This window comes from Acomys minous, assembly GCF_964271855.1.
Source record: "Acomys minous genome assembly, chromosome: 6".
Lineage (NCBI taxonomy): Eukaryota > Metazoa > Chordata > Mammalia > Rodentia > Muridae > Acomys > Acomys minous.
In genome coordinates this window covers 54784384-54812257 of record NC_140487.1, presented here as the reverse complement: position 1 = coordinate 54812257, position 27874 = coordinate 54784384, and the positions used below count along the sequence as shown (strand labels likewise).

The 27874-nt window shown below is 45.0% G+C and overlaps 1 protein-coding gene and 1 pseudogene across 7 annotated transcripts in view; one reads left to right on the top strand and one right to left on the bottom strand.

Moving 5' to 3' along the window:
- The window catches only part of LOC311599041 (large ribosomal subunit protein eL39-like), a 65827-nt pseudogene extending 60275 nt beyond the window's left edge, over positions 1–5552 (bottom strand). The window contains exon 1 of the transcript in view: positions 5475–5552. The product of the transcript in view is annotated as a large ribosomal subunit protein eL39-like (transcript). The remainder of the gene's footprint in view (positions 1–5474) is intronic.
- CREB5 (cAMP responsive element binding protein 5) overlaps positions 1–27406 on the top strand; it is a 394107-nt gene extending 366701 nt beyond the window's left edge. For 5 of the 6 annotated variants that reach the window (XM_084787603.1, XM_084787605.1, XM_084787604.1 and 2 more), the window contains 4 exons: positions 10607–10930; positions 14830–15057; positions 22437–22545; positions 23445–27406. In XM_084787603.1, coding sequence (XP_084643729.1) covers positions 10607–10930; positions 14830–15057; positions 22437–22545; positions 23445–23605 — 822 coding nt within the window. In that variant the 3' untranslated portion in view covers positions 23606–27406. Of the gene's footprint in view, positions 1–10606; positions 10931–14829; positions 15058–22436; positions 22546–23108; positions 23138–23444 lie in introns of all 6 variants that reach the window. The other variant, XM_084787606.1, reaches the window with a different exon arrangement.
- Positions 27407–27874: the final 468 nt, after the last annotated feature.

Sequence of the window (27874 nt, the reverse complement as noted above, 5' to 3'; positions counted from 1 at the left end):
CAGCGTCATTAGTCAGAGGAGAATAGGTGGCAAACTCAATGCATGTGAACACGGAGGAGACACTCTTCAGATCTGAGCGGGCTCCTTCAGTCTGATGCTGTCACGAAACGGGAGAATGCCTCTCCATTTTGTTAGCATCTGGTTAACCATGCATGGTTTTAAAACCTTACAGAGGTGGGAAATTTCTAGTATAATGGTATTCCTATAAAAACATGCCTGCAGGATGCAATGTCGTCCCTATCTGTCGTATCAGAAACAGAGCTCCTTGCCAGATAGGAAGAAATAAAGAAATTCTTTAACAATCCTCTGGTGGTTAGTTTATCTTGAAATTAGGGTGGAGTAGACAATTCTCAAAGTTTGCAGTGGTGGAGGGGAAGGGATGTTGAACTTATTTTTGTGTGTGGAATATTTTTGACTCAATCTTGTATTCGCTTGTATTCACAACACCCCGCCTCGTTTCTGCAAACAGACCACAGACCCTTCAGCAGACAGGAAGCTTTCGTGCCTCCAGTCTTGGTGCCTTCCCCCCTGCCCTTCCCTTCCCTGCCTTGTCTACCATGCTCCCTCTTACCCACTCAACCGCCTTTCCTTTAACCAGGCAGTCACGCAGCCAGGCAGCCTGGGCCCTGGAGGAAATCGCCAAGTTTCAAATCCCTCTTACCAGCCTTCCAGCAGGTGGCTTACTATGTCTGCATGAGAATTTTCTGCCTCTCCAGATGTGGGAAATTGATCTGGACCATCAGTTTCATGGGCTGAGGACCTCCAAGAAGCCTTGATTCCCTTCAGGAAACTAGTGGCTGTACCACCTCCCCTGCACGCTCCCTGCCCCCCACCCCCACCCCCAGTCCCCAGAGAGCAGTTGCCTAAGTGCAAGGTGGAGTCAGAAAATAAAATTACTTGGGCTAGAGATGACCACAGACTGAGAAAATGCAGTCTTCAGCTTGTGAAGGGGCAACTTCTTGGAGGGGCTGCTTTTCAGGTCATAAATCAACCAGAGAGCTTTCTAGTTGGCATTTTGGAATGGCACTCAGTGGGGACAATGATTTAAGGGGATGGCTGTGCGTTCCCTGCCCCATCACCCCCCACTGCTAATGTTTCAGGCAGTAGATTTAGACCTCTGGCTCACTGCAGTAGCTCCACTGAGACAACAGAAATGGTAAGAATGCGATGACTTAGCAAGAGCCCCACCCCGCCCCCAGTGCTGTTAGGGACATGCAAATGTGCCCTCATGCTGTCGCCTGAAAAGAACAACAAAAACTGAAACCTGAAGAACACCTAAAGTACTCAGTTTCTCATAATTTTAAAATATAGAAGAGAATCACAGGGATTTGGAGGTGTCTAGTTGGCCATAAATTTAAAGCTTTCTTAAGAAGAGTGTCTTGCTATATACCAAGCAGCAGGGTTCTTCATAAACGATGAATCTCTGCCTTGCCTACATTTGAAATGCTTTAAACATATACATCCAAAGTGGGAAAGATTCTCTCTCTCTCTCTCTCTCTCTCTCTCTCTCTCTCTCTCTCTCTCTCGTGTGTGTGGTGTGTGTGTGGTGTTTGTGTGTGTCTATGTAGTGTGTGTGTGACACACATGAAAGGCAGGTGTGATGGTGCTTCTAGGTAATGCATGCCCACTTCTTGCGTCTCTCAGCTTTCTGCATGCTCTCCCTGCCCAGGGAGACCAGGAGGTTCACAAGAACAGAATGGAAACCCAGCGTGTAGAGCCATGGGACTAAAGCCAAACATGTTTTTCATCTTTCGAATGACTGCTGAGTCAAGAATCATAATCTAGACCAAAAGGGTGGGCCTGGAAGATAGAGCCACGAGAAGTTAGTGATGCAATGGTTCTTGGACCATTAACACCCTGAAACCCGGAGTAAGTTACATGGTGCTTTAATATCAATCATTCTCACCCATCCTCTCCATCCTCCTCCCATATCTATAAAGATCCATGACACAAGCATAGAAAATAGCCTTGGGTGTGGACACCATCACCTCCCCCAGAAATAAGGGAAGCACGCGGAGATTTCTTATGACAAGTAATGCCAGGTCCCTTGACCCTAATGACTCCAGCAGGGGCTTGATGTCATGCAACTGGAATGAAGCCAAAAGGTGATGATACTTCAAAACATCTTACCAGGGACAACTCAGGGGCCACCCGAGATGTGGTTACAGGAAGTCCTTCTCCAGTTCCTACGGAGACCAGATTTGGAAGTCTGGGTGTCATAGTGATTGAGGTGCCCTCTTGGGAGGAAGCTAAGGGTACTGACTATTGAATGCAGCTACCCTCACAAGAGCGTGGGAATGACCCACTGGAGGGCTGGGTGAGGTAGTGGCAGTTAATTGGCTGTTCTACCCATGTAGCCCCCCCCCTGCCAAGTCCTGCACCCCCAGCATCAGACTCAACAATGGTATTATTGTCACCTACCCAGGCAAAGCAGTGCACCTAAAAGGTCATGGAAAGTTGTTCTCGGGCCATCTTGCTAGAGATTATGGGAACTTAAGCATGAAGAGGAAACCCTCTCCTTAATTATTCATCGCACCTCCTTTGCCAAATTATTAGATCACAACGCAGGGAAGGCTCTGTGATGCACACATAGAGTGAAGTCTTTTGGAAACTTAACCCTAAATTTCCTGACTTCTGGGCAGTTAAAACCCTAAACTCAGTGCTGTGTTAGTGTGGAGTTTCCATGGTGAGTCACAAATGCAAAGTTCTGTGTTTTTCTAATATATGTTACTGCCTGTGATCCCAAATATGTCCGCATCTGAAATAACATAACAAGGGATTTTGCTTTTCCAACAGAGGTTTCTTCTATAAAACTCAGAAAGAAGCCCTCTCCCAAAGGCATCTAGGTTTGCAGGTGTTGGGTTTTTAGGGCTGAGTAGTGTGTGCAAAAAGACAGAGAGGTTATTCTCTCTCCAGCTGCCACCTGAAAGGTTCTTTATACTGAGAAAATTACAAGATGCGACACAGGAAGGTCCTACTCAGGGAGATCTGCAGGCAGCTTACAGGCCCACTGTGTGCTCAGCACCTTTAAAAATCCGCAGGGAAAGTGGCAGATTCTATGTTCTAGGGGTCATCATCCCTTAATGCTTAGTCTTAGTGGCTTAAAGGGACAAAGAGCTATAGAGCTTTGCAGTCTTACCTGCCGTCTGACCTGCGGCTGGAACAAGAAAGGGCAGCCTAAGAACAGGGGTTTTAAAGTGAAAATTGTGAGGTGTCTTCCTCATTCCTACACACACACACACACACACACTCCTTACCACGGCCTCTGCCTAGCAATTGAACATGACTAGCAGGATCAAGTTATCAATTAAAAAGCAATGAATACTTGAAACAGGGGAACGCGGCAGGACATGTGAATAACGGACACGCATCCCAGCCGACAGGAGGAGTGTGTGAGATCCACATGATGCCCAGATGAAGATTTTAATACTCTCTGGAGAAAGCCCCACTTCTGGTGAGGTCTGATGCCGACACTTGAGGAGGGCAGGCAGGAGAAAAGACATGGTGGGTCTGCCACGGCTTGCTCTCTTGCACGAAAATGTCTCTAGTCCGGTACTACAGATTTAACTGGAAAAACCACTTCAGCAGATTCGATGGCTGCATTGCCTAAGAATGCTTTAAAGAATCCCCACATCCTGTGACACATGTGCTTGTGCCAAGCTCCATCTTCCTTGGACTGTTTTGGCAGTTGTTTGTTTGTTGGTTGGTTGGTTTGTTTTGCTAACCAAAGATAAGGTGTTGCCTCACTGCTGTTGAATTTCTCTTGGGGGAGAGACAGTCTTGTAGTATTGGCAGCCAGCATATCTAACTTTCTATTAACTTTGCGCCACAAAGTTGGGACCATGTCTTATGTGGTTTCTTTTGGTTTTTAAGCCAACTAGCAGATGACAGTGTCAAAAAAAAAAGAGGAGCAGTACGACTTCTTGCCGAAGACACAGAGTTGTAGAGAGGAGTACTAGGAACCCGCTGTTGTTGACAGCATCTTTTTGTTATTCTCTCATAGACAGTGGCGTGCTCCCTCCGGTGACATCTCGGTGATTGTCAAATGACGTTTCTGTCAGCACTCTGTCCGAAGGAGAGAGAGAATCCCATTTAGCTTTTATTTTAGCATCTTATCTTGGTAATGCTGAGGTGGGGTCTTGGGTCTCTGTTGCTGCGATAAAAACACCACAGCCAAAACCAGCCCAGAACGGCAAGAATTTATTTCATCCTATAGCTTCATCATCCAGGAAAAGCAGGGAAGGAGCTCAAGGCAGGAGCCTGGAGGCGGGGACTAAAGCAGAGGCCATGAGGAGTGTTGTTTTCTGGCTCTGTGGTTTGCTCACCCTGCCGTCTTATAGCACTCAGAACTTCCTAATAGCCCAGAGGTGACCATCCATAGGAGGCTGGGCCCTCCCGTATCAATGGTCAATCAATTAAATGCCCAACAGCTTGCCCATAGGCCATCTTAATGGGTGTGTCTTCTAATTGAAGTCCTCCCTTTCCAAATAACTCTAGCTTGTGATAATATGACATAAAACTAGCCAGCGCAGGTTGGCACTCTGGGTAAACAAAAGCGGTTACTGAGCCACAAACCCAGCCTTTTCAATTATTATCTTTTAGAGCTTTCAACTTGAGGCAAAATTCTAATGACATCAGCCACTTTATAGCATGCATCTCACTAGTTCTTACTACATCCTGTGGAGCTGTCACCTCTGCACTTCCAAAGTGTTTTTGTCACCCAGAAGGACCCTGTGCCCCTGCCCAAGTCTCTGGCCCCTTCCAGTCTTTTCTCTGGCTTTGTGTGTTTTATATATTTCATATAAATGTGACCTTCTGTGCCTGGCTTTTTAAAATATACTATAATGCTTGTGACATTTTATGCTATGGCACAATGATCTGAGAGGTCAGGTATGCCCATGCTGTGGTGCACATACGGATGTCAAAAGACGATTTTCGGGCTTTAGCTCTTTGCTTCCATCCTGGGACGGGGACTCAGGGGTTGGACGCAGGTCCTCGCATTTGCATGGCAAGCACTTTTACCTTCTGAATCATCTCACTGAGCCTGCTTTCATCTAATTCATTAAAAAAAGCTGAGATTGACCCCACCCAAGTGCCCACTCACAAAGCACCCCTACTCTGCCCCCCTGCCCCCAATGCTCTGGGTATCTCTTTTCTCGTCTTTTCATGTACCTGCCTTTCATAAAAGAGGAGCCTAAAGCTGCCTGGGATAGTAAAGCAAGACTGGGAACCAGGATTCCCCGAAGCACTGTGGCACATGCCTTTAATACCAGCCCTTGGGGGGCAGAGGCAGCTGGAGCTCGGTGAGTTCGAAGCCTGGGCCGCAAAGTGAGAGCCTACCTCAAAACAGCAACTAATACTCAGACCTTTTCACTTCAAGTCATACGTTTTCACTTGTCTTCTTTCTGTTTATTTTTTAAGTTTTCTGAAACAGTGGTTACTCTTTCCTTCTTTTTAACATGCACACCACTCACCTTTCCAATAACAGCTACCATCCAGCAAGCATCAACTCCAGGACTTTTTCTCCAGCAGACAAGGCTGCAAAGGGCCATCTCAGCGGTCTCCCATTAGGCCAGAGAAATGGGCGCTTAAGATGAAAAACAAGTATGATTTTAGCTAATTATCTTGATAAAACTTCTGAAACATATGGGTTCTAAGAACCAAGCTTATATGGTAATTCTCGGTAGACACTCTGAAGCCCACGTGTGGTCCTGGGTATTAAAAATCTGTCGTGCCTATGATGTTCACAGCGCATGTTGCTTTCCCACGTCATCCACAATAGCTCTTACAGTCTTAAGTTAGGATGCACTTAGAATCTAAACTAGTTGTTTGTAGGTATTAAAGTCAGTGAATAAATAACTAACTTAGTTTTTGTTTATTTACATTAACTCATTAATTATGTTAATTTCAGAAGTCCTTGCAAGTGAAGCAAATCAGCAGTTACAGGTACTAAAAGCTCATGTCCATCAAAGCCCTTGGTCTCATCCCATTGAAGACCATGAGAAGCTGGCACTAACCCCTCCCTTGGCACAACTATGTGGAGGATGCTAAAGAAAGATGAAATTGCACCTTGAAGCAAAGTTTTGAGGAAGCCAGCAGTGGCAATAACTGTGTTAAATGTGAAATAGAAATACAGACTTTGCCACATTTGTATATGGCTAGATTTTGACTTGTGGTGAGAACTGCATTTTGGTGTGATCACATATCAAATGGTAGTTTGTAATGAAAAGCTTTCTAGAAAGAATGCTCCCACCTTCCCCCACCTCCCACCTAGTCGAATTTCAAGTAAAGTTTAATAATCTGGCTCGACTTTCCAAGGCTATGAAGCATAGGCAATCCACCTCACTGACGGAGCTTTTGAATTGCACAAATGTTTCTAATCGGCACGAACAAGTTGCTAATGGGAGAAAGACTGCCTGGGGGTGGTGTGTGGGTGTGTATGTACCATGCTTGTGATGTGTATGCGAGTGGGTGTGTATTCACACAAGCACACATTCCCACATGCTTGTGAGACTGACGACGTGAGTGTATCTGGAGTTCATAAGATACGCTGTGATACAAAACTGAGCTCACTGCGAGAGGGGCTGACACCTGGCACCCGACAGTGGCCACACTGAGATGGAGAGAGGGCAGCAAGCCCACACTCCCACCAGGAATGGTGAACTAGCGGCCGGTGAAACACGCAGCTGGAGCAAATATGAACTGGGTGTCAGGATCCTCCACCTCCCTCTCAAATAAACAACCATGGTAGAAAAACGATAAAAAGTCAGTTGGGTCTCCCTTTTCCGTCCCGTCTCAGTCACAGCCCTCATTCTTTAGAGCTGAAAAAGAAGTCTGTTTATTTGTTCATTAGCGGCCACCTCGCCACCCTCTTGTCTTTCCTGGCATCTGTCAGAACAGCATTTAAAACAAGACACCTCTCGGCTTCAAAAAAGAAAACCCATTCTGCAAAATACAGCTTGGACTCATTTGCTGGTCGCTTACCGTGCCTCAGACAGTGGGGGTGCGTTTATCTATACTGGGGGTAATTTAAAGGTTCGCCGTGCATGTGTTCCCTTGGCACCAAAATATAGGGGAGCGGCGGTTCCATGAGTTTAAGAACTGGCCCCAACTGGTCTGAAGTGGCATGAGTCGGGCGAGAGGACGTGTGCAAAGCAGCTGCAGAACCGACTGCCTTCAACTGTGATGGAGGCCGAGCGCTGGAGGGCTTCCTAAGGGGAGTCTCAGTCTTCATTGTCATAGTGCATTTTTTCCTCTCTCCGCCAGCTTTTTAAAGCCCTGGTTTGATGTATCTTCCATTTACTTCACACAGCAAATAACAAAATGCCCAGTGCAGTGCTGGCTCAGAGTCAAAACCTAATAAATATTTGCTGGGTGAATAAATAGTTAAATGGAATGTTATTGGCGTTGCTAGTGTTATTGCCTTGGCTTGGAACATACAAGAACAGACTTGAGTCAATCAAATAATTTCCCTTCACCAGTACAAGCTAATTATTTGAGAGATGAAGATCTGGTACACAGTATGTATTTGTCAGGCTCCATTTGCTCCTAATTAAAGGTGGGAAAGTCAGTTATAGCACTGAAGAGACAACTCGGTGGCCCACTCCAGCACAGCCTTTGAATTTTCCATGCCTTGACTTCAAGGACACAGGAAGATGGATTTATCCTGCTCCTCTCTCAGCCCTTTTGCTGCTTTTCTCTGCTGTTTTCTAGAGGGCAGGCTGGGTATGGGGGAGCAGGTCCCTTGACATCGCTTCTAGGGTTCAACTGCCTCTGTGACTTCTGCTAACAAATACATCATCCTCCCAACAAAACCATGTGTGGTATTCTGAGACAAAACAAAAAATGCTACATTTCTATCATAAGCCTTGGAATGGTCATTCTTGCTTTAATTTCATTCATGCTTTAATTTTAAATATAATTATGTATTGGTTTGTACTGAAGCCTGGGAATTAACGCTTTACTAGGCCTTCCTTTCTCTTTCTGTCTTTCCCTTTGGTGATGGGGTTAGTTTCTGAACACAATCCCTGCTTCCTGGGGGTGGGTGAATGGCATGGCTTCCCACACTCACAGTCCCATTCAGAGAAAGGCACCTCCACCTCGCCAGCAGCCATGCCTGAGCACAGGCCTTCCCCTTTGTACTAGCTTCGTAGTATTCTTCTGAAACCTAGGGATAAAACACAGAGGGAGGATGGGCTGGGGCTCAGTTAATGCTTGGTCATTTGTATTAGCTACTTTGATGGATGCAAAAGGGGTTAAAGTAATAAACGGCACTATATAAAACACTACAGTAGAAAGGGTTGCCACAAACACCCTAAATCATGGCCTGAGGGTGCATGCTAGTGATAAGGAATGGGACAAGGGTATAAGAGGAGAACCTAGGCAAATAGCTTTTACTTTTTCATATAGTAGCTATGTACCAGTTGAATTTTTTAAACTAGGAAACTACACGCAAACATGTGTGTGCCTGTGTGCCTGCATGTAACCCAGGCTGGCCTTGAACTTGAAAGCTTTATGCCTCATCCTCTTCAGTACGAGGACTACGTGTATGCTATACGTTTTTGTAATGAAATTTAAAAAAAAAAACTTAGAAAGCCCATTGGTACTATCCAGTAAGTCACAACTTAAAGTAAAACACAACTTCAACGTACTATATATATTTTTCCTTTTAAGTTCTGAAAGAGCATTTGGAGACTTTCCGGTTAAAGAAAGAAGCAGTGTCTGAACCAAATCATCCCACCAAACATTCATTATGATTTCTGATGGTACAATTATCCCACCTGCTCCTCCTGTTCTACGTATGCAAATGCGGGTTTCAGGAATGCGCTCGCCCACCACCAGCACAAACAACACATCTGGCTCCAAGTGGCTGACTTCATTGCACTCATAAGCATGGCTAAAATTTTTTATAATGAGCATTTTTTTTTTACAAAAACAATGAGCTCATCTCTCAAACAGAGAGATGAGGAGCTTCCGTTCATGTCTCTGCTTAGTAGTAAACACAGTGCCCAAGGCCTAGGCTGTCCCAGGCTACGGGTAGCGCACCCTCCTCCAGACTGTCCTTATCAAGCCCTTTCTGTCCTAGCCATGGCTACTGCTCATGCTGTAAAGCCAGCAGACTTGGAGGCTGCTGAATCAAGACCCAGAAAATAGTTATAGATGATCTATATCAACACACTGGTCCATCCTGTCCTCCTTTGGAGGCTCTTTATGTTTAAGTAAAGACTTGGTTAGCCGAGTTGGTTGGGGAAACTGATGTGCTGGCTATAGGACCACGGCTTCCATGCCCACCTGAAGGCTGTTCTTCTCTGTCTCAGTGATGTTCAGGGCTGTCAAGCAAGTACATAAATCTGGAGAGCACTTGAGCCTGCTTGTCTTCATAGAGCCAATGTGAGTGACCTTGCCAAGGGCACTCTCATGTCCTCCCAGGGTACATCTCCAAGGAGTAACTACATTATACAATATTTTTTCTTGCACATAGGGATCCTCAGATTTAGGATAACTTCCCGCACAGAAGACAAGGTTGAAGGAACTGAGTTAATACTGATAGCTGGCTGATCCTAGCCCATGGCCAAATCTCACACTGTGGCCTAACGTTGTATATCGAAGGCCAAGTATGGCTTTGACATTTTAAGTGATTGGGGTCAAAAAGAAAGAAAGAAAAAGAAAAGTAAGTAATGGCTCATTGTGAACATTATATGAGATCCCAATCCTGCCTGTAAATGAAATTGCATGGCCGAACAGCAGGCATGGCTCGCTTACATATCCTCCACAGTTGGTTGGGACTTAGGGTGGCTAAACTGAGAGCGTGAAAGTCACAGTGGTGAAAGCCCTGTCTGATCGATCACACGGGCCTGCCCCTGCTTTAGGCTCAGGCGGAAGCTGTTGGTGTGCCTGCCTGTTTTGTGATGAAGGAAGTCTCTTAGTGGGCATGCACCTGGCCTGCTGTTTCAGCCATCACAAAAAGTGCTGTTCAATGCCACAGACCATTCAGCTTTCCTTACTTGAAGCTAGAAGAAGCTTACTGTGTGAGAAAAATACGATTGTCAGGAGGCTCCTGAGAAATGTCACGGGTAATAAATGCGAATGAATTTCACATTGCCTTTCAGGTTGCTGAGGCTGATTTGAACTTCCAAACTAAAATTAGTACTTTTTCTGTATGCTAGAACAGGATGTAGTCTCTTCCCTGTGTCTGAGAAACCTTTTGACAGGCAAAATCTACTTGTGGTCTCTGCACATGGATGAGCACGGGAGCCCTCCAACTAATGGCATTATTATATTAAGTGGTTTCATTTGGTTTGTATTTACATTTTGTTATCAATAAGAGATGATGGTGCCGTAGGAAATACCTTTTACTGCTACCTACCTTGATAGGATATCCTATGTACTTGCTGTAATAGCCGAGTAAACAGAACTGACAGTGACCCTCCTACCCATCATAATACATAAAAAAGTGCAATTCTGCAAAGCTAGCCCTTCACAACAGCTGCTGGAACAGTAGAACCAGGAACATTCTAGAACCGAAAAAGTATGAACCATTTTGCTTCAATATCCCCTCTGTGTGCACGAGTGACCTCAGTTTTCCCCTTGTTTTATTCTGTTTCAGAGGTTGAAGGCCGCACTGACTCACCACCCTGCTGCCATGTCAAACGGGAACATGAGCACCATCGGACACATGATGGAGATGATGGGCTCCCGGCAAGACCAGACGCCGCACCACCACATGCACTCGCACCCTCATCAGCACCAGACACTGCCACCCCACCACCCCTATCCACACCAGCACCAGCACCCCGCCCACCATCCCCACCCACAGCCTCACCACCAGCAGAACCACCCGCATCACCACTCCCATTCCCACCTTCATGCACACCCAGCACACCACCAGACCTCGCCACACCCACCCCTGCACACCGGCAACCAAGCCCAGGTAGGCTTTCACTAGCATTTCTTCCTTCTTCCTGGCCTTGTTAACGGCGTAAGCACTAACTCTGCAGTCATCCCTTTGCTACTTGTTTGATAAGTCTAGGCACTCATCCTGGCATTCTGGGGGGCTCTGCCCATTTCCTAGGAGGTGACTATGAACAATAAGAGATGATTGGGTCATAGTTTCTATAAACAATGCAGTAAATTTTAGCTTAGGGACAAATGCAAACTGCAAGTTCTCCAAACACACACACACACACACACACACACACACACACACACACACACGTATATTTGTGCATTTGTCACAAAGTTTGTCCTAAGCAATAGGTAATACTGATAGGAAGACTAAGAGAAATTTAGGCTCAAGATGGAAAATATGAGTAAGGGAACAGTTGCCTTACAGTTAAGAAGCTGAAGAATACCAGTCCCTGAAGGTGAAGCAGCTCATCAAAGGATGCAAGGGTGTAAGGTGCTGTAGAGATGCTGAGAAGTGACTCATCTCTGAGTATGAAGCATCTTGAAGGAGGCAGAGAGGCAGCCAAGCTCTCTGCAGATGATCAGACAGAGAGAAAGGTCAAATCCCAGGGGTGGAGAGTCACCAGGGCTAGCCAGGAAGAGAATGAGCATGCGGACTACACTTAAAAGAGAGTTAGGGGAACCAGGCAGACGTTATGTCACCCAGGCAAGGAAGACAAGCAAGGCTCTGTACGGGACTGGCTTTCCCAAGCAGATGGAGGACACGTCGAATAGAGCAGTGAGTCCTAGTCACTCTGGAGCTTTGAGCAAGATGCCCTTCGCCAGTCTTCTCCACCCATGCCACACTGCCCAGACCCAACCAGCTGGGTCGGAGAGCCTTGGAAGCTAGGGTCTGCCAAAGATTGCTTATTCACTCTCTCCTTTGCTGTCAGCCTCTGGAGGCAAACCCTGAGACCAGGCAGTGCTTTGAGCTCTGGAAGCTGCTTGCCCTAACAATCCTAAGCCAGGAAAGGTAATGTGGGGGTGGGAGGTAGGGCACAAAGGCAAAAGCTATCCATTAGATAAATTTACCCTTGCAAAGATCCTTAGTGGTGCTCTACAAAGCAAGAGGAGTTGAGCTGTGAGGCACGAAACCACTTCTTTCCTTGACTGACATTGGTGACAGTGGACAGAGGGATAGATTAACCCCCACGAGCCTCAAAGTGGGGATAGCAATTGATTAAACTTATAGGCTCTCAGGAATATGAAGTCACAGAGGGTCTGCAAACGTTTTCAAAACATGCCAGACAGGATCGATTCTAAACCCAAATGATTCCAAAGACGTTTAGCATGTAGTTTAGTCTTCGACATTCCCCCAGAGCACATTTTTAATCACATTTCGGTCAACTGTTGAATTGGGACATGCGTCAAAAAGGAGAAAGAAAAGTCGTCTCAGACAAAGGCAGTCCACTCACTCTGTGTTGTTACTGATGTAGAGGACATAAAGGTTTGGGTACCTTTCTGGGCAAGTTACCTCAGAGACAAATTTAACAGTTTTTTTTTAAATATGAAAGCCATTCATTAGCTAAGTGCCAATTAGCCAATTGCCGTGTTTCAAGTCGGTAAGTGCCCAATTGTAAAGATAATTAGCTAATTGCTATTGTAATTAGCTGCACCCAAATTTTCTTTTTTCTTTTTTTTAAGTCCTATTCTATAAAGAAAGACTCCATATCTGGGGATCATTTACACAGTAGTCTAAAATACCACTCTTAGGGTTATGTGCACGAAGCTGATTCCTGATACGATCTCATCAGGTTCCTCAGTTGTATCACGTTCTAAACAGTCAGTGCGGAGACCTCTCCTGAAAGCCATTCTAATTCTCAGAGTCTAAGTTAATTTGGGACAAAGTCCGTCTTCTTCAAATTCCTGTTCGTTGTTTCTGATCAAAATTTGCCAAGCAAATTCTGCCAATAGACTTCCATCCTGCACATAAAATGCTGCATCACGGGAAATAACAGGAAAGCAGGTTCTGGCTTCAGCCTGTCTCTTTGAATTCTCCCAGCTCCCTGCGATGTCCGTGATCTTTCTGCACAGTTTAGATGTGAGTCCAGAATCCTGGTGACACTTGATGGTCACCAGGAATATTCCCCTAGCCCAAGCCCTGGACCTGTACTGGGGCTGGCCTCTCACCCTCAGCACACAGAGCGAAGATTCAGGAAAGGTATCCACGTATAAGGTTGACTAGAGTTAGGGGAGGACATGGCATCAAGAGGTCCTTGCTGTAAACATCCAGTTTTTCTTAATTCCGTCTTGTATAGGACCGGTAGTAAGAGATCTTACAAAAGAAAAGTAGATGTGAAAACAGCCCTGTAGCAAAAGTCAGCGTGCTTGCTTGCTCTTGCTCTGCCTGGTTCTGCAGAAGTTGGCTCAGGGGCGGGCCTAGCAGTGTAGGGGTGTTAGCATCTGAAATGACAGTTTGTTACATCTTGGCCAGTGGCAAAGATTATGTCACCACCAGCCACCCTAGTGAGTAAGACCTAAGAAAATTAATTAATTTTGTTATCCCTCTGTGATTGGGCAGAAAGGAATTGTCAATAAAGAATTTCAGAAAATGTCTTTGCTTCAGATAACTGAGCTGCAATCCGACCAACCTCCCGAGCCTGATTTGTTTACAATTAGTCATAGAAGGTTTGACAGAGTTTAGGATTAAAATATGTCACCGGCACTCAACTGATGTCAACCTGTAGCCACTGTTAGCGCAATTCCAGTCAATCTGGGGGATTTCAATCATAGAGGTAGAATGTGCTAGAAAAGGGTTTTGAGCTTAGTTTTTGAAAACTTTTTGCCTGCTATTTCTGTGGGTTAAATGTCTCTTGTAAAACAACTTTATAGGTATTACAACCGTAAGCCTGGGTGACTGAGAAATAGGAGAAGGAGGAAGGAGTGAAGGGCATTAGCGAAAGCATTAGGTGTCCAGACTTATAAAGAGGGACTCATAGAAATTTCACAAGGGACTGCGAGTCTGCCTCTTAGAGGGAAATAAAGCTGTCTGTGTGGGGGTCTCCAACCCTTCCATGTTGCCGAGAACCACATAGGCCGGACAAGGAGTCTGTAGGCTTAATAAAGCATTTTAATAAAGTCTGTGGCCACTCTTAGGATTTCCTTATAATGTAGTTCTGTGTTAGGCACCCTGTCCTCACTGTCTCACAGATACTCACAGAAAGGAGGGCTGGCAACAATTGCTAGCTGGTCCAAGGCCCTGCCCCAAGTGACTAGAAAACTCTCCTACATTCCCTCCTCCTTGATCAGAGCCCTGAGGACCTTGCAGGCCACATCCACCTGGCATCTGTGGGCCTAGTTACTCCTAGGTATTCAAAATGGAACAGGAAATAGGACCCTGACTGCCTTCTGAATTTCCAAGGCTCTTCTATAGGAGTCCAGTGGTGACAGTGTCCCGAAAGTGTCCTCCACCGATGCAATCTTACACACATTTGGAAGTAAAAGAGCCGCAGCCTGTCATAAGACTTTCTGGGAAAAACAAAACCAAAACCAAAAATTACAACAATAGCCTTGACCTCACCTGCTTCAACCCAGCATCCATCCATTACCGATTTAACATTCTTTAACGCATCTTAAATAAAACGTTTTTAATACCTGAAGGAGAAACGAATGCCCGCCCCCCACGCCCAACTCTTCAAATATCCCCCAGGGGATAAGTCACCTGCTTGTGTTACCTGGCCCAAATACATGGACTGTAGCTCAATGAATCTTGCTCTCCCGAGTGTGATTTCATTGTTTATCTCATTCACCAAGAGCAAGGTTCATACACTTACTAAGAAGCAACTGGCTTCGCGTGCTTTGCTCTTGTGACATTGGCTTGGGAGTCTTCCTGATCCAACTTGTCCTTCCCTGTCCCCATCACTTCCTCCCTCTCCTTCCCCTCAGGTTTCACCAGCCACCCAACAGATGCAGCCAACCCAGACGATACAACCGCCCCAGCCCACAGGGGGACGCCGGCGAAGGGTGGTGGATGAGGACCCAGATGAGAGGCGGAGGAAATTTCTGGAAAGGAACCGGGCCGCCGCCACCCGCTGCAGACAGAAGAGGAAGGTCTGGGTGATGTCACTGGAAAAGAAAGCAGAAGAGCTCACCCAGACAAACATGCAGCTTCAGGTGCGGGGTGCGGGGGTGGAGGGGGGGGCCCATCCCTTCCCCGAGCCTTGTCGCCCCTGGTGTTTCCTGCCTTGCAGCTTGTTGACCCACACGCCTCGCCTCAGAGGAACCCCAGCCCTTTCATCCAGCATCATGAAGCGGCCAATCCACAAGAAATGAGGCACGCAGGAGACCAAGCACAGAAACAGGGCTTTAAGCCTGCCTTCTGTGGCTACTTGCTGTGTTTAAGCTGTGTGGCTCTCAGTTTCCTCATGTATAAATGGGGAACAACATTACAGGGTTTGGGGGTGGATGTGAATTGATGTCCACGGTGCAGTTAGCATGGTCCCTGGTACAGAGAAGGCTCTTCACCTGGAAGCCATAGGCATGGGCACCCAATTGGCTACATTTTTTATTAATGGAATAATATTTTGTCTTGCTGTTGGTAGGTTTTTGTGCTCAGCAAGGTTGGACTCTTGTGTGATTTTTGCTCTCCAGGGGTGGCTTAGCTGGGAACATCTTTTAAAAAGCTGTTTCTGGGACTGTCCTAGGTGAATTGGGGTGGGGGTGGGGTGGGGTGTGAGGGCTAACTAGCATGCAAGGCTTCTTCAGAGAACTCCCCAGCACACCAGTGATGCCGGCCTAAGGTGTTTGTTCTAACATCAGGAAGGTTCTCCAGAGACCATGGCAATTAAAGTCACATATGACAAACAGCTTCAGGGACCTTGGGAAGAGTTTTAGATATAAGCAGCTCCTCCCAGAGCTGAGAGGAACCTATGGTTATAAGGAAGGGAGGTAAGGTGACCCAAATAGAAAGACTGTACACCTTAATATTCTCTCCAGCCTGGTCTCAGAACACTTTCAGGCCTCTGGTCCCCCTGCCCTAGCTGGAGAGTTGCAGGCATTGCAGGCATGTGACAGCAGACTTCGTTTTTCTGCCTCACAAATGCTAGGCAAGCACTCTGCCTGCCGCGCTACATCCCCATCCACCTATGCACCTCGCCAAAGGAGCACTTGGGACGTCAGACCCCCCCCCCCCGTGTCTTTGCATTGTGAGTTGCGTTAAAGGATCCGTCGCATCCAGTGTGCAAGCCAAACGTGTATAAAGGGAGCCTGGTGTCATCTGTGGCCTGAAATCCCGTCACTTACAGGCATTCATCTCCCCCAACCTAAGGGCATCATCACCCTTGTTGTGATAAGACACGGTGAAGTTAGAAAATGTGCAGTTTGCACAAAATGAGATCACACAGCGTTTCAGGCATGCAGTTTGGGGTAAAGTCTCACAGCGTCTCCTTCCCTATTAGCCATTCCCTGCTCTGGCATAGGACCTACACGCTTCCGAATCACTGACCGCATCCCCGATCTCTACAGTGTCCACAGACTGGATGCCTGACCAACGGCGTAAGGCTTTGATTGCTGAGAACCAAACCACAAAGCAGTGTCTGGAGCTAAACACTTTCAAAACTACTGCCATACACAGGCAAGGCAGAGCAGTCTGTGAGAACCTTTCAGTAGGCATGTGGATAAGCATTTCAGCATTCGTGGCTACGTTTTCCCTTAGACGTGTGTTTAAAATGTTACTGGGAGATGGAGAGATGGCTTAGCCGTTAGGAGCCCTTGCTGTTCTTACAGAGGACCCAAGTTTGGTTCTCAGCATCCATATAGAGCGCCTCATGGCTGCCTGGGCTTCTACTTACAGGGAATTCTAGCCTGCTTGGGCACCCGGCACACATGACATGCAGTCCCACAGACATACATAGACATATAAATACAAATTAAAATCAGTAAAGTATGTTCTGCAAACATGTTAAGTGAGCGAAAGCTCTGGACAGTTGGAGCCAGCACACACTGCAGCACTGGCTGAGCAGCGTTTGAAGCAAGAACTCCAAGCAGGTCTGAGGCCCGTGGGGTTTGCTATTTGGATGCTATTGACTCAGGGAATCTTTGTTACATCCTGTGTAATTTACGCCATTTCACAGCATCTTTGGCTTCTACATACTAGAATCAGGAGAGACCCTCCCTCCCTCAGTCGTGACAACCACAATGTCTCCAGACGTTGCCACTTGCCCTCTGGTTGGGGTGGAGAGTCCAGCAGTGCAAAAATCAGCTTTGGTTGAGTGCAAGTCCCTTAAAACAGAGACTGTGAATAGCCAGCAGATGCGCATCAGATACAAGACTTTAAATCAGGGTGAATTAAACTGAGTCCTTGCAGATCCACTCCAAGATCTTTACTGAGAAGAGTCACAGCAGAGAGCCACACAGCAAGATGTGTTTGAGGTCAGACGTGTTTGTGGCTTGACATACACTTATTTATGACTACTTTCAAAAAACATATGAAGTACATTTACCCTTTACTAGACACTAATTCACTGTGTGTGTGTTTGTGTGTGTGTTTAATATTTTAGAGCCCAAATAACTAAGACAGCCAAGAAAAAGAGGTACCTAAGTCTTAGAAACTGGGATAAAAATGCTCAGCCATTGGGAATCCATGCAGCTGACACTGGTATCTTTTTGATTACAAAAGCTTTACAGAAAAAGGAAAGAAAATACCTCTGAAAGACCATTCACTGATGTTTTTCAACTACTGCTTGCTGCAGGGGGACTAGAGGGACAGAAGCCACTTAGTCCCATGTACTCTGTGATACTGTGCACTGCATATCATGCCCTGTGACGCCGGAGAGGATACTACAGCCTCAGCTACCTTTGAGTGACCCTTTCCTCTCACTGTCAAAAGAAAAAGGTGTCTCTCTTGACACTGGTTCCACGGGCCAAATTTTAAGTAAACAGAAATAGAAGGCGCTAAGCAAACAAAGTCCAGCCAAGTGGAATATCCAAGGTCTCAGTGGCCAGCCGCCACTTCTGAGTTGTTTTCCAAAACAGAACCTTCTAGCTAGGCTGCTGCAGAGCTTCCCATGGGAAAACCAAGACCCAGTCAAACAAAAGGCAGACCCCAGTCTTCCTTGCTTAGCTTCAAGGAAAATCTCTGGCCAAGAAGTCAGCACAGGCATAGGATTTAGAGAAACGTAGGAAATGCCCAAGCTGATGTTTTACTATATGGAGAAGCTGAGGTGTGGGGAGATGGGGAGTCACCCCAATTGTGACACAACCAGTACGGATCAGAGTGAGGACTTGAGCAAACCGCCTGTAGCCATAAGCCACCACTTTGACATCTTTCATTCTATGATGCCTGTGAACCAAAGGAGCAAGCCTCCTTCTGCTGCAGTGACGGGGCCCTGCCGATGTGGCGCTCCTAGGTCCCTGGCATTCAGTGGGGATATGGAAATCATCTGGTCACCCACTAAAGTAATTGCTTTTCCTTTTTAGTGCAAAGACACATGGCCCAAGCTGATGCTGAAATCTTAGACACACAAACCCCAGGTCTGGGACTTGGCAAGGGAGCGGGCCAGATGGAAACTGTTGCCTGACAAATTGAAAGTCCTTTGTTTCTGAGGGACCAAACCTGCCCTCAGCTAATCTGAAAAGAGAGGAGGGGATTCTGGGCCCTTTGTGATAATTATGTTTTTGGCATAAACTCCGGCTTATACCAAAAAACATTGTGGATTTGTCATATAACAAAAATGACATCACCAAAGCACCAAACTGTAAATGTGCCTGTCAGGGAATTCTGAACGTGCTGTTTAAAGGATGTTATTGCAGCGTGGAACACCTCGATGTGATCCCTACTTTACCCCCAGGCAGATTCATGGGTTTAAAAACACATCAGTGTGACAGGATTCCCCTCTTACTGTCATTGTCTGAATAGCTAACTGCTTTAAGAATAGCAGCCCCAAATTCATTTCAAAACTAAAAAAAGAAAAGGATTACCTTCAACCAGAGAATGTTTTTTATTATTTATACTTTGTTTTTTTAAAAACTGCTTATATATGAGCACCTAGAAGTGTTGCTGCAGCCAACAAAGGTGAACTTCAAAGGTGATTTTTCCTTCAATTCATAAAGTGAGTTGAGTCCCTCCCACAGTTCTGGCTTTTATTTCCCTGCTGAACTTCCAGACCAAATTTGACTCCTTTCCTGCATTTTTGAAACATTTGCTATCTGGTTTTTCTCTTACAAAATGAATTCAAGGTGATTCAAGACCTCTTACCTTGAAAAATATTTTGACTCAAAGCACAGTCTAGTGTTTGCCTGTTTCCCCGCTTCTGTCTTCTTTGGATGTGAAGTCCTTAGGCGGCACGTCTATGCAGAGCACCTCATATAGTCTCCTCTCTTTGGGACAGCAGTTGTTGACCTTTGTCACGTTAAAGGGCCTCATGACGTCTGATGGTGATTTCAGAGACTCTTTCCCAATGCAAGTGCAGATGTGGACATAAACAGGTTTTGTTCTCTCTGAAATGAGACTGTCTGGCGCACTGTGGCATCCTGCTAGGATCTGGTCACACACACGAGGGTGCTGAAGCTGGGTTCCTCATGAGACACAGGGCTTGGGGTATAAGCATCCATGAGGATGGCCAAGGCAATTCACTGGCAGATGAAGATTAGAATCAGCTCCTTCATCTGACAAGTGATTGGCTTTCTCAACAGAAAAGCAGCAGGACACCACTCCCGAATGAGAAGCTGTCTTTCTGGGGAGAACTAAACTAGCCCAGCCATCTTGGTTTGGACTTTGGTGGGATGATTTGGAAACTCAGACCCTACCACTGGCCTCATCTCATTTGGTTTGCAGTGCTAGGAGTGCACCGCAGGGCCTTGCCCATGCCAGGCAAGCACTGTACCACTGGTCCACACCTTCATCCCCAGCCCATTATTCTCAACCTTAGGATTGAGCTACTTTTTCTTTTTCCCCGTAAAATCCCTGTGCATGTGTTTCAAGGCTCTCAGGCTTTGCTTATTCCCCACTGCCTCAGAGTAATGTGTATTGACATCAGGGGTTGCTTGGTCCTCTCTGTTAATGCTGTTAGTGGGTGTTTACTTCTCAACCATGACATGACCAAATGACACAATTAATTACTAACATCAGAAATATGTGCATATTCATTAAAGTACACACTTATATTAAAACATTGAGTTCCCACTTACTTTTAGATAAAATATAAATATATATACATACATCTAAATAGATAGATAAATTAAACATTTTAGTTTTCCCTAGATGTTTTCCCTAGATGTGTAAATTGCACTATTGATATGCCTAGTGCCCATATAGACCAAAGAGGACATTGTTAACTCCTCTGGAACAGGAGTTATAGATGGTTGTGAGCTACCATGTGGGTGCTGAGAACCCAAACCAGGTCCCCTGCAAGAACAGCGAGTGCTGCTAACCACTGAGCCATCCCTCCAGTACTAGTTTCTAAATCCTTACAGAACTTTACACAACTCAAGACCTTAGTTCCTCTCCTTACAGCATATTGGTTTATTAATGAAGTATTTTGCTATTTGTGGGCAAAATTATGCTTGATAGGGTTTTAGTGATAGGCATGAATGATTATGCTGTTTTGTAGTAAAACTGCTTTGTGACAGCAAAAAAAAAAAAAAAAAATATATATATATATATATATATATATATATATATATATATATATATATATATAAAGGGTTTAGGATATGCTCCCTGTAGTGTGAAAAGCTAGTGAATGGCATTATTGGTGTTTCAAAAAAGAAACCGTGGACACGCCGTGGCTAGAGCTCCAATGCTGCCTACACAAGATTATCGCTCAGGACACAGTGGGGAAAGAAACTGAACCAGAATTCGCCCTCTCCAAGGCATTGATGGTTTGATGGTTGGGTATGCCTGTGTCGTGTCACGCATGTGGCAATCAGAGGATAACTTGTAGAAATTGACTCTCTCCTTCCACCATGTGGGTCCTTGGGACTGAACTCCAGTCATTAGCCGTAGTGGTGGGCACACTCGCCTTTTGAGCTGCCACTCTCCCCCACAAGTTTGGCTTTTATAGTTTGCTAGTTTTTTTCTGAGTCTCAGTAGGAAAAGTGTGGGTTCCGTGTGATGGCTTCTAAGTGTCATCATCTACATCATCTGCTGCAGAGGGCTTTGCTAGGGTGTCGGGAATGCTGTGCTCAGCAAATCATGCCTGCTAAAGGATGCAAGTAGTGGGACATTTCATCTTGCAGTGTGCATATGCAGACATGTGCGTGTCACGGCTCTGTGTCAGCTTGAGTTGTTTCATTTTATTTTTAAGTAGATAATTAAAAATGTATAATGATCCAAAAGTGACTCTCGCTCTCTTGCTCTCACTCTCAAGACAGGGTTTCTCTGTGTAGCCTTGGCTATGCTGGACTCACTTTTTAGACCAGGCTGGCTTTAAACTGGCAGAGATCTGCCTGCCTCTGCCTTCCAGAGTGCTGCGATTAAAGGCGTGCACCATCGTGCCCAGTTAGGTGGATTTTTCTTATACCTACTGTTTTAAAAATAAGAGAACTTGGTGTGGGGAAACAAATGATATTATTTAAGCATCATGATTCCATTATAGTTCAAAGAAGAGTTGGTTGAAGGCTGATGTGAATTTCTTTGTAAAATAAAGTTGTCCTACTTGCCCTGGTATTGCCAAAGCTCACTTTGGGCTATGGAAATGGAAGGTACTATTTGCCTTCATTAATGTTCTCAGGTTTAGGAACAATTTTCCTGTATCATCATGTGATTTTTCACATTTAGGTTAATTTCTCACTATTATTATGTTGTGGTTTGAAGGATGAGGGGGAAAGCTTTTGAAGGTGAAACTTTTGTTACTTTATTAGCAATGCTATTCAGTGTGCAGTCGATCCAATGTTCCAAATGCATTTGAAAATGGGAGATACTCATTAAATTTTTTTCAGTATTTCAAGTAACTTCTAGACTTCTGGGAACTTTCCTCTCCAGGTGATTTGTGCCTGGAAAGGCAAGTTCATATTGCAGGTGTCACCAAGTCCATTGTACATGGTAGTGTTTCTGACTCCATCTTCTAAGTGCTATAAGTGAGGTTGTTGGGGGTTAATCAATTTGTGTTATCTGTCTTGGGTTACATGGTTAGAGAATCATAGTGATATAACCCAGTCAGGGTACCAAATGTTATCATTAAAAATATAGAGAGAGGCACAACAGATCTAATATGGAGAAATTTATTTTAGAAGCGCGGGGAGAGAGAAAAAGGAGAGAGGGGCACTCCAGGGTGACAGAAAGATAGAGAAACTCAGTCGGCCCTTTTATAGTTTGGTGGCTGCCAAGTGATGACAACATAGGTTGCTAAGCAACCTAGAGGCTGCTGCCTATATGCTAACAAGAGGGCCAAATTAAAGGAAAGCTACAAGATTCAAATCAATCTCACTAAATAACATTCTTTATGTCATTTGGACACAAACAGTAAAGCTTGATATTTTGTTGTTGAAAGTGGATGGGACTTTGCGTTTGCATTCTTTGGTCTTCTCAACGCAATTTTAATATGTCTTTTCAGAATGAAGTGTCCATGTTGAAAAATGAGGTGGCCCAACTGAAGCAGTTGTTGTTAACACATAAAGACTGTCCAATAACAGCCATGCAGAAAGAATCACAAGGATATTTAAGTAAGTCACTTGTTCTTTAGAAGCCACATTTTTGTCACTAATTTTGCACTTAATTTTATTAGAAGGGAAAATTACAGCATAGGGTGGACAGACAGACAGACAAGCGGGAGTTACTGAGTGATTACCAGCTCTTCTGCCAGGGGAGCCATCTTTCCTGACCTTTTCCCAAAACCATGCCCACTACTTCCTGATAACGCCTAGCCTTACTTTCCTTGGCATTTCACATTACCAAATCCCAGCTTTGTTGCCAGAAACTAGTCTGTGGGGTTCCAATTACCAGCGGCCTGTTCATCCTCCCCAAGAAAGCTGCGGGCTGGGAGGCAGCACTGGGGGAAATTGCTTGCTTCCAGGGTCTCAGGAGACACTGCATGTTGCCCACCAAGCTGGAAAGCTCCTGGGCTCCCCCAGTTTGAGTTTACCAGCAGGGAAAGTAGGGTCCCCTTCTCCCTGTCTCCACTTTCTGCACCTGGAGTGTCAGTAGGCTAATGCTAGCTGAGTAAGGGACAGTGGGAGGAACAGTGATTTGTGGCTGAAGGTCAATTTGTTTTCAAATAATTTTTTAGATTGAGCAACACAGATTCTCCCACCACATGTGAGTATTTTTCCACACTTAATATATGAATGGCTATCTGAAAATACATGATGGGGAGTTCACACACCAAGACTCACGTGCACGGGGTCATTTTAATGATGGGGAAAGTCTGGCTTCCTGCGTAGCTATGAACCGGGGAGCCTTATCTTGGTGACTTCAGTTTTCAAATGAAGCTTTGGCTTTACCTTCCAGAAGAGAAAGTGTGAAACTCTTCTTCCACAGGAAGTAAATGTCTAATAACATCCTTTATCTGCTCTGAGGAGAATGAGCTATATTTGTGTGTGTGTGTGTCTGTGTTCTGTCCTAGGTCCAGAGAGCAGCCCTCCTGCGAGCCCCGTCCCGGCATGCTCACAGCAGCAAGTCATCCAGCATAATACCATCACTACGTCCTCCTCGGTCAGCGAGGTTGTGGGGAGCTCCACCCTCAGCCAGCTCACTACTAGAACAGACCTGAACCCCATTCTTTAAGAGGCAGGGGCGGCGGCCAGACCTGGCCTCCGAGAAGAGCTGCCGCGCGTGCCATGCATCCTTCCTCCAAAGGGCATTTTTAGAAGTAACTCCGACCTGGAAGACGCCTCAGCCCTTCAAAGACTGGCTTTCATTTTTTTATAGTTATTATGGAAATGTTGTCTTTTATACTTAGTTCTATAAGAAAAAAAAAGGGAGTTATGCAATGAATATCTGTCAGCTTAGGAAGCGCATTGGTGCTTTTCTCCGATTTTCTGGTACCAGTTTCTTGTTTATAAACAGAACCTTCCCTTGTATATAGCCATGGTTTCATTCTTACCAGTCCAATCTTTTGCCTGGAACAATGAATCTTGTTAAACTACAGCTTTTAGCCAAAATGAGGTATACTTAAAATGTCAGGTGAGATGGAGCCACAGTAACTGGGTGGGAAATCTGATGACGTCATAACTCATGTTGAGTTTGTGCTGTGATGTCACCAGAATCTCAGATAAACACATGGGCCTTCCTGATTTTTTTTTCTCTTGCTAGGGAAAAAAAAAAGAAAGAAAGAAATTAGAGCCCATCGATGTCCCAAAAAAAGCCACCAAGCATCTCAGGCCCTCTCCTCTTGCTCTTCTCGCTCACTCGCTCAGATGGCCGCCATACTTCTCCATGACCTCCTCCCTGGATTCCTGTTTACGCTCTGTTTTGACTTTCTCCTGGCTCGCCTTTTCCCCTTTAGCTTTGCATGTGAAGAAGAAGAAAATAATGTTTGAAGAAGAGAAAAAGCAAAACTGTGGACCCAGCCACCGCTTCATTTGAGTTTAACCCACAGCTGGCATTCATTCGGCCCTGGCCTTTCACAAAACAGTAACCAGGAGATGTTTAATGTGCCCGAGTTAACGTTTTTAATAACCAGAGCAAGTAAAAGGTGGTTTGGTTACAGGCGAAACACTGTTGAATGCCAGCTGTGGAGACAGAAAGGCAGGGGACTTTGTGAGCCCTAACTGTGAAAATTCAAATTGGGATGTGGTCTCTAACATCACACCCTGGAATTACGACTCGTTTCTATGGCCTGCCTATAATGTTGAAAAAATCTGTGCACTATATAATAGTTCAGAAGGGCTCTGTTCACTACACAGATTACATTGTTCAATCATCAGCTGCTAATAGCCTAAGATTTATTATTATTTTTTTTCTTAAGCCTATGGAACCAGCTCTGCTGTTCTGGTGGGCAGAAGCAGACTCAGTCCTGGAGGAACTGAGAGGAATCAAGGGCAGTGTTTCTTCAGAGTGCTCGCAGCCTGCCAGACAGTCATAGACTCTTTGGCTGCCGATCGAGTCCCATGGAGGGAGCCAGGCTGGGGCATTCATCTGAATAGTTCTGATTTATAATTTCAGCAACTTCCTTGGACTTTGCCCATTTTGAAAGGCAGATCAAACCCAAACCACAGTTGTGCCTCCTTGAAACAAGCCATTCTCCTCTGCTGGTGTTTTAATATCATGTTTCACAAGTACTGGGAGCTAACGTTTCACACGAGCAGTCTAGGCACATGCTGGTGTTTCATCTTCACCCAAATGCTTCACCTCCTCACGTGTGTGTGTGTATGTGTGTGTGTGTGTGTGTGTGTGTGTGTGTGTGTGTGTGTGTGTGTGTTTGTACACGGGTGTGTATGCCTGAGCATATGTGTGTGGGTATGTGTGTACGTTTCTGAACAGTATAGGTTTTAAAAGAACAGTATTTTACAAAAGCTGTCACTTTTATAAGAGTTCAGTAAAGGAAGGATGTACTTTTTCGCTCACTATAGTTTAAAAAATCTATTTTAGAGGGGAAAAAAGAAAATATGAGGGCTCAGAAGCATGACTTTTATAACTAGTTTCAGTTTTTATCTAATAACTTACTTTAAAAACCAATATTTATCAACAATTTTCCATGTATGCTGTGCTTTTGAGAGGCAAGTTTGGCTGTTCAGTAAAGCTTAAGGATACATGACCTAAGAATCAAAAACAAATGCAAAAAAAATGTAAAAAGAAGAAAAAGAAAATGAAAAGGGAAGAAAGCAGATTGAGTGAAGAAAATTTTTTATTATATTTTAGGAAAGCATATCATTTACAAGTATTTTAAATACTGAATTAATATTGTTATTTTTTCTTAATTCCAGCATTAACAAAATGGTTTAAGCTAACTGGCTTCCTAAGAAATGTTTAAGCCTTAGATTTGAAAGAAGTTAACATTCATAGCTCTGGTTTGAAATTAAAAGTAAGTTTCTGCAAAATCCCTTCTTTAGACCAGGTAGGTGCTCTGTTCCCCCTCAAAAGACAAGGTTGGGGGGGGGGCACAAGTTGGAGTGTCAGAGCTTGTAGCTTTTATCTTATGTTTACTTTGAGTAAACGGGACCCTTTCCCTCCTGCCTGCATGTATAGCACTTGAAGAAGTGGAATTTTTAAACCCATTAGTGATACCGCGATGTCCAGGGAGGGACCCACCACTACAGTGATGACTTTTAGTTTGCCTCTCTCCCATCTCTCCACTGAAATACTTAGCTGTTAAACGGGCAGCTTTTGCAGTTAAGAACTTGCCTGGGTTTTCTTAATTCCGTGACTGGACAGCTTGACTGATGTGCATTATTTATAGCTCAATTATGTCTGTTTTTTATGCTAAGTAGGCAAGCCACCCCACACAGCAGACCTTTCTCAACATATAATTAGAATAAACTGCCTTCTTGCTCCATGCAGGGCCTTTAGGTGTGTTTGTTTGCAGTATGGATATAGTCCGTGAGGGTGCCAGCTAGCTGCGAGTGCTTCCTACAGCCCCAAAGAGAAAAACCGTCTTGGTGAAATCTAATTCCTGGTTTTTCCCTAGTAAAGATTCCACGTGAAGACCCATCCTTCACCAGATCGCAGAGCCTGCCTGAAATGACCCTTGCCCTGCCTGCCATACACCCGGCCACTCCAAGAGAGCACCCTTTTAATTATCTTCTCCCAGCCAGTTACTATGTCAGCCATGCAGACTTTTGTGAGGCAGCAGTAGCAGCCTTCAGAGTCGCCCACCCAATGGAGAGAAGGAGAGGCCCCGGGGCAGTGGCTCCCTTATCGCAGGATCTGTTTCTGAAGTCTCTGCCAGCCTCCTGGGCACTCCTCCAGTACCTCCCTGCCTAATGTGCTGAGAGCCCTTAACTTAGTGTACCTCGCTCACCTAGATAAAGTCATTGCACGCTAATTGTTTCCCTGCGACACCTTTCTCCGTCGATGATGCTGAGGATGGGTAGATTGGAACTCCCAGCCTTGGATGAATGTACTAATCTAATCTCAAAGCTAGATATGGTCTCCTGGGGACGCTAGTCATCCCATTCCTACCCTCCTGTCAAGGGTGCAAGCCGCCATGTTAATTAACACAACCTGTATGTGTGCTGCCACAGTACACATCTTAAGAACTACGGTGACTTACTCAACCAGTGCTCCTCGGAGCTTATGTAGTCAATAAGCAAAGTGCAGTGCGTATTCTGAGAGAGGTGTAACGGGGGAATGTTGAGGTGTCCGTTGCCTGCTAGTAACATGAATTAGAGTGGCTTAGAGTTTGCCATTAAAATCATAAACCAGCTTCAATTAAAAAAACAAAAACATCCTAAGTAGCAGTAACAGCTATAACACTAGCATTTTTGGTTAGGATAGAATGTCTTTCTTTTTGAGGAATAAAACCATCTAAGAAAATATTATGTATGTATGTACAGTGGGATTCGAGGACCAAAGCAAAATTTGAACAGGAATCTATTAATTTAGAATTTATAAGATATTTATTAATAAAAGTTATTTTAAACATTCCATTTGAACAGTGTTATTCTGCAGGCTCCATGTGTCTTGACGATGCTAGTCCACACTAACCTGCCCTAGTTATGGAGGCCGTTTTTCATCGTCTTAGATGGCTATTCCCCATGACCCTGCTGGAAGCCCGTGCTTACATCTCTGTGCATCTTTGAGTTATTGGTTAATCTCCTTTCTGAGCAAGCTTTTTTTTTTTCATTTTTAAAGTAAATTCTTTCATTTAGGAAGCAAATTCAACTAAAGACATCAGTGATCAGAAGCAGACAGCTTTGGTTTGGTCTTGTGTTTTAAGCATACAATGCCTTCCTCCTCACTTCTCTTCACTGCGTGCCCATCTCCCAGAACACCTTGCACTACCCAGCTCCCTAGAGCTGCCTGCCCCACCCCCAACAATGTGTAGCAGCTTTAAGTCATTCAAGCTCCATCCCTCCTCCGCTCTCCTGCTCCCTGCCCTGCCTCCCCATTGTA